This window comes from Salvelinus sp. IW2-2015, linkage group LG37, assembly GCF_002910315.2.
Source record: "Salvelinus sp. IW2-2015 linkage group LG37, ASM291031v2, whole genome shotgun sequence".
In the NCBI taxonomy this organism is placed as follows: Eukaryota; Metazoa; Chordata; class Actinopteri; order Salmoniformes; family Salmonidae; genus Salvelinus; species Salvelinus sp. IW2-2015.
This window is the reverse complement of record NC_036876.1, coordinates 4,724,551-4,731,879: the sequence shown is the minus strand read 5'-3', so window position 1 is coordinate 4,731,879 and position 7,329 is coordinate 4,724,551. Positions and strand designations below refer to the sequence as shown.

The 7,329-nt window shown below is 48.0% G+C and overlaps 1 protein-coding gene across 1 annotated transcript in view; it reads left to right on the top strand.

The window, feature by feature from the left end:
- The window catches only part of LOC111960155 (uncharacterized), a 5,357-nt gene extending 4,848 nt beyond the window's left edge, over positions 1–509 (top strand). Inside the window, exon 6 of the mRNA XM_070437785.1 lies at positions 151–509. Within this exon, the coding sequence (XP_070293886.1) occupies positions 151–509 (359 nt within the window). The remainder of the gene's footprint in view (positions 1–150) is intronic.
- The last annotated feature ends 6,820 nt before the right edge of the window (positions 510–7,329 follow it).

Sequence of the window (7,329 nt, the reverse complement as noted above, 5' to 3'; positions counted from 1 at the left end):
TAAGACTACATTGAACACCAGACATAGAATGCCCACACAAACTCACGCCCTTACCAACCAAATAGAGACATAAAAAGGATCTCTACGGTCAGGGGGTGACAGTACCCCCCCCCAAAGGTGCGGACTCCGGCGCAAAACCTGAACCTGTAGGGGAGGGTCTGGGTGGGCATTTCACCGCGGTAGCGGCTCTGGTGCGGGACGTGCGGGGACCCTTACCGCGCGACCCAAGGACAGGAGGGTGCTCTGGCTGCTCCGGACAGGAGGGCGACTCTGGCTGCTCCGGACGGAGGGAGACTCTGGCTGCTCCGGACAGGAGGAGCGGCTCTCCGAGCAGGAGGGAGACTCTGGCTTCTCCGGACAGGAGAAGGAGCCTCAGCGGACACGCTGGAGGCTCGGCTAGGAGAGGGCGTCGCTGGAGGCTCCGGAATAGGGGCGTGCGCTGGAGGTTCCGCACTAGAGGGCGACGCTGGAGGCTCCGGACTAGAGGGCGAGCGGAGGCTCCGGACTAGAGGGCGTCGCTGGAGGCTCGGACTAGAGGGCGTCGCTGGAGGCTCCGGACTAGAGGACGTCGCTGGAGGGCTCCGGATAGGAGGGCGTCGATGGAGGCCTCGATGCATGGATCATCACTGGAGGCTTCGTGCCATGGATCATCACTGGAGGCTTCGTGCCATGGATCATCACTGGAGGCTTGCTGCCATGGATTATCACTGGAGGCTTCGTGCCATGGATATCACTGGAGGCTTCGTGCCATGGATTATCACTGGAGGCTTCGTGCCATGGATCTCACTGGAGGCTTCGTGCCATGGATTATCACTGGAGGCTTCGTGCCATGGATTATCACTGGAGGCTTCTTGCCATGGATTATCACTGGAGGCTTCGTGCCATGGATCATCACTGGAGGCTTCTTGCCATGGATCATCACTGGAGGCTTCGTGCCATGGATCATCACTGGATGGAGAGACACAGGAGGTGGCTCTGGGAGAAGGCACAAGGACTCACAGGCTGGAGAGACATGCGGGACACACATATGTTAAATTAGGGTTGGATGAAACATACAGGACAGTACATCTCATGAAGACGGTTGGGCAGCCTGCCCCTAAGACCCACTCCACTTTGCATACAGCCCTACAGATCCAAAGATGATGCAATCTCTATTGCCTCCACAATGCCTTTCCACACCTGGACAAAAGGAATGCTATTCATTGACTACAGCTCAGCGTTCACACCATAGTGCCTCAAAGCTCATCACTAAGCTAAGGACCCTGGGACTAAACACCTCCTCTGCATCTGGATCCTGGACTTCCTGACGGGCCACCCCAGGTGGTAAGGCTTTAGGTAACGGTAACAACACATCCGCCACGCTGATCTCCACCACAGGGGGGGGGCTCATAGGTGCGTGGTCAGTCTCTCTAACACTCCTCTGTTCATACGCACAACACCGTATTCTGAACTTCATCTTCACACCCCCGGGGCTGACTGAGACGGCCGTATCTTCGTTCCTCCCTTCTTCTTGTCACATACAGCCTGGTTAGGGAGTTAGAAAAGCAAGAGGTCTTGTTTCCATCCATCCTGTTGGACCATCGTTCCATGTATCATGTTTCCTGGTCATCTTCTCTCTATTCGCTTTCTGTCCTTTCTTCCTCTCTGATAAGCCCAATGCGGCTTTTTCTCTCCCCTCTCAGTTGATTATCCATCTCATCATCCCGACAGGTGTATTTGACACAGGTCGTGGGAGTTTATTGTAGGGCCATCCTGAAAACATGTCGCCTCGGAAGGTGGGATTGATCTCGTTCAGTATACACTTGTTGGTGTTAGGCGTGAGGAAATGTCAGCGCAGATGACTTATGCGTCTGGTACGTAGCGCCACTTTTAGGGTGCATCGAACAACGCACAACAACCCATTACCAGACACCACGGACAAAATGTGAAAAAAGGGGAGGGTGGCCATCGCCTCTCCGTATTTATCTTTGAGAGGGGGATGTCTGCCAAAAAGATAAATTGCTATAGCCAGAGCTCTATCAGACACGCGGTTCAGATGTAGTTAGTACTATTCATCACAGCAGTTTCCTAACTCTGGATGCGGAGAGATACGGATGTCATGTTGAGTCGCCTGCACTCCTCCTGTTAGACAAGTAATGCGAGGAGCTCTCTTCACAAAGGGTTACCAGAAATAAGACACCGTCTGCTGTAGACCAAGTAGTGCCAAGGTTTGAAGGGCTTCGTCCGACAGGTGTATCAGGATAGAAATGCTCTGTAAGAACAGGTAATGGCAAGGGAGGCCTCTGTTCACATTAGGGGTTATTCAGAATAGCACCCCCTGTTCAGACAGTAGATGCAAAGGTTGTCTACAAGGGTGTTTAACAGTAATAAGCTACCTCGTGTAGTGCCCAGGTATGGGCCCAAGGGTGCTCTCTACAAGGGTTAAGGATAGGACACCCTGTAGAACAGTAGATGCAAGGTGGCTCCTTCACAAGGGTTGAACGATAAAGGACGACTCTGTAAGACAGTATGTCTAAAGTGCTGCCTCGTCACAAGGGTGGACCGATCAGAACCCTCCTTTGTGAACAGTATAGCCAAGGTGCTCTACACAAGGGGTTCAGAAAAGACGAGACTCTGTTAGAACAGTATGCAAGGTGGCATTTTTCACAAGGTTCACCGAAAAGACACTCTTGTAGAAACAGGTATGCCAAGGTGCTGCTCACAAGGGTTCAGATAAAGAACACTCTGTCGTAGAAACTAGTTATGGGCAGAGGTGCCCCTCACAAGGGTTACAGATAAAGCAACGCTCTGTAGGACGCAGGATGCAAGGTGCTCTCATACAAGGGTTTACAGAATAGACCCCCTGAGTTTGAAGTACAGTAATGCAGGTGGCCTCTCTCACATCGGGTTACAGGATAGAGAACTCTGATGACAGGTGAGCCAAGGGTGCCCTCTCACAAGGGGTGTTACACAGATTAGACACCCTGTTAGACAGTATGCAAAGGTGGCTCTCACAAGGGTTCCAGATAAAGAACCACTCTGTCAGCAGTTTATGCCCAAGGTGCTCTCCACAAGGGTTACAGATAGATAGACAGCACCTTTATGTAGACAGTATGCCAGGTGCCCTTCTTCACAAGGGGTTACAGATAGACCACCCCTCTGTAGACATATTGCAAGGTCCTCTCACAAGGGGTATTCAGATAAAGGACAACCTGTTGACAGTATATGGTCCCCAGAAAAGGGTGGCCTTTCTCTACAGGGGTTACAGATAGACACCGTGCTGTAGACAGTTTATGTGCAAGGTGGCTCTCACAAGGGTTACAGATAAACACTCTGTAGGACAGTATGGTCAGGTGCTCCGTCACAAGGGTTAACAGATAACCAGCACCTCTGTTAGACCCAGTATGCAAGGTGGCCTTTCACAAGGGTTAACAGATAGACACTGTGACAGTATGCAAGTGGCCTCACTCCACAAGGGTTATCAGATAAGAACACCTGTTTGAATACCAGTATGCCAAGGTGGCTCTTCAGACAAGGGTTAAAAGATAGAACACCCTCCTGTAGACAGTATGCACAAGGTGGCTTTCCAAGGGTTACAGATGAGACACACTGTAGACACGTACTGCAAGGTGCCTTCTCACAAGGGTTGACAGATAAAGACACCTGTAGACAGTATGCAGTGGCTTCTTTTTGAAAAGGGTTAGTTTAGTACATTATATATAATTTTACCAAACCTATCCAAATAGCGGACCTTAGTCCATGCATGCCGTGTACAAGGTGGCCCAGGGAATCGGAACACCAATCCGACGTTGATTCAAGCACCGGCCCACGCGACTGATCCCAAGGGACAGGGACCCTAACCGACTGGTATCCAGAAACAGGACCCTACCGACTTGATCCAGACCAGCTACCTCCTACCGACTTGTGTCCAGACAAGGAACCCCTCTACCCTGGACTGACCAGACAGGACTACCTGCCGCGACCTACCCAGACAGGACCTACCACGACCTGACCCAGAACAGGACTACCGCCTGGACCAGAAACAGGACCCCTACCCGACTGACCCAGAACCAGGACCTACCGACTGATCCAGGACAGGGACTCCTACCGACTGGATCTCAGTAAAGGCACCCTACCGACTGATCCCAGACAGCACCCTAACTTGACTGATTTCCAGACAGGGACCCTCCCGACTTGATCCAGACAGGATACCTACGACTGGGATCCAGAAGGACCCCTACCCCGACTCTTTGCCCCACTATTAGGCTAGCCCGATCATAAATAATGAAAGTCTCTAGGTGGGGGCCACTATGTAGCTACCCGATATACATATGGAGTCTCTAGCGGGCCTATTACTACCCCGGGACTATAATATGCAAGTCTGTGGGGCGGCCACGATTAGCTACCGATATACAAAGATGATGCAATCTCTATTGCACTCCACAATGCRCTTTCCCACCTGGACAAAAGGAATGCTATTCATTGACTACAGCTCAGCGTTCAACACCATAGTGCCCTCAAAGCTCATCACTAAGCTAAGGACCCTGGGACTAAACACCTCCCTCTGCATCTGGATCCTGGACTTCCTGARGGGCCACCCCCAGGTGGTAAGGTTAGGWAACAACACATCCGCCACGCTGATCRTCAACACYGGGGGGGSSCTCATAGGTGCGTGGTCAGTCTCCTCCTACACTCCCTGTTCACTCATGACTGCTCGGACAGGCATGACTCCAACACCATCATTAAGTTTGCAGATGACACAACAGTGGTAGGCCTGATGACCGACAACGACGACAGCCTACAGGGAGGAGGTCAGAGACCTTGCCGTGTGGTGCCAGGACAGTAGTGGCGGACCAGGTTGAGAGCTTGAATTTCCTTGGCATCCACATCACCAACAAACTAACATTGTCCATGCACACTAAGACAGTCGTAAAGAGGGCACAACAAAACCTATTTCCCCTCAGGAGACTGAAAAGATTTGGCATTGGTCCTCAGATCTTCAAAATGTACTACAGCTGCACCATCGAGAGCATCCTGACTGGTTGCATCACTGCCTGGTATGCCAACTGCTCGGCCTTCAACCACAAGGCACTACAGAGGGTAGTGCGTACGGCCCAGTACATCACTGGGGCCAAGCTTCCTGCCATCCAGTACCTCTATATCAGGCGGTGTCAGAGGAAGGCCCTAAGAATTGCAAAGACTCCAGCCACCCTAGTCATAGACTGTTCTCTCTGCTACCGCATGGCAAGCGGTACCGGAGCGCCAAGTCTAGGTCCAAGAGGCTTCTAAACAGCTTCTACCCAAAAGCCATAAGTCTCCGGAACATCAAATCAAATGGCTACCCAGACTATTTGCATTGCCCCCTCCTCCAGCCACCTCCTCCCCAACCCCCCCCCCCTTTTTTTATACTGCTGCTACTCTCTGTTATTATCTATGCATAGTCACTTTAATAACTCTACCTTTATGTCCATACTACCTCAATTACCAAGTCTAACTGGTGCCGCCTCACATTTACTCTGTACCGGTAGCCCCTGTATATAGCCTCACTATTGTTATTTTACTGTTGCTCTTTAATTATTTGTTACTGTTATTTCTTATTCTTACTTTCTTTTAGGTATTTTTACATTTTTTATTTAATTTTTTAAACTGCATTGTTTGTTAGGGCTTGTAAGTAAGCATTCACTGTAAGGTCTACAGTGTATTCGGTGCATGTGACAAATACAATTTGATTTGATATTTGATKTGCTTAAACTGTTGGTGCAGTATACGTTAAATGTTTTAGTCATGAAAATGGGTTAATTCATTGTATGATGATGATGATGACGATGATGATTCCACCATGTGTTCGTCTACAGGAACGTACCCCTCAGTCAAGTACTACTTCAGTCCCCAGTTCTCATAACCAGGAAGACAGACATAACACTTGTCCAGCTGCTGCTGATTCAATGTATTTTTTCTRCATTCAAATATGAAWATAGGCATTTACCTATAGGTGTTGTTGCACTATAAATACTTTTGTCTGATGAACACTTATTTTTGTTATTCCTCTCAGGATCAAGATGCTGACACAATCCATGACGCCACAAGAAAGTAAACGCCCGGAGACAGAAGGTCGRCATGGAGAGYGACACTGTTTACTCTGGMGTGAGACGACAAAACATGGACAGAAACGTAGACCTTTGCTCTTTAATAACCTGCATTGACATTGTGTTTTCTACACTGTATGTATAACTATGGCTTTTCATTGTAAACAACCATGTCACTAAGAGCACAACTCACTCTCTTCATGAGAAAAGCCTGAACTAAAAATACAAATATTATAATTTGAACAGTATATTGTTCAAATTGCACATTGTGATTTGGCCGTTTTCAGAAACCGTTGACAAAATCTTAACGTATAATTCCAAATTGCAGGATTGCAATTCATTTATCTTTCAATAGGGAGCAGCAGTGTTTATGGAAGTCCCCTGTGGCAGCTCACCAGTAGAGTCACAGCAACTTTTAGAAGTCAAGAAAATGTTCAAATTGTTTACAAATTTTATAAAGAATCGTTGAAAACGTACTATCCTGTGATAGCTGATGTGTGTAGTCATAATATCTGTCAACAAAGGCCCCAACAAAGACACTGTGTGGCTGTGAAGAATCTATAACAAGGTAATATATACATTTTTACTTACATATTACACATCTGTATCATGTTATAAATCCATTTCAGAATCATAGAGTCACTGTATCAAACAGGCTAGGTAGTCATCACACTAGATTATTACTACTAACATCAACTAAGTTTATTAAAAGTGTAGCTTAGTTACCAGGAGGAGCAACACAATCATTCAAATGAAATGGGCAAAAAATGGGTCTCTATATGACGAAGACAATGACTCGTGTTGTGTCTAGTTTTGTATTGAGTTCCAGGAGTAGTTGAATAGGTATGGGAGACAACCTATTTATTCAAATCATCTCTCCTCTGCAATGTGTTGTCCTCTTTTAGTTGTGTTGATAGCATGTCAATCAACCCACCCCCACACAACAAGTTCACAGGAACTCTGCAGTCTTCTCTAAGCCCAAGACAAGTCCATATCTACGCTTTGGTCAGGTGGGCCTGCTGGCTTTGTGCACACAGGATCCTCCTACCTGATCTCTGTGTCTCTATGTGGTTTTCAGCAGGATGTCTTGTGTGGTATCACTGTTGTTCTCACTGTCTTTACTTGTTGTTCATGTTGCCCCTGACAGTTACAGCCACAACAAAACAGTTATTTATTAAAACTGACCTGAAATATATATTTTAGTTATCTGAAATCAGTTACAACCCACAAATAACTGCTAATGAACCTATCTGAACCCTCTACC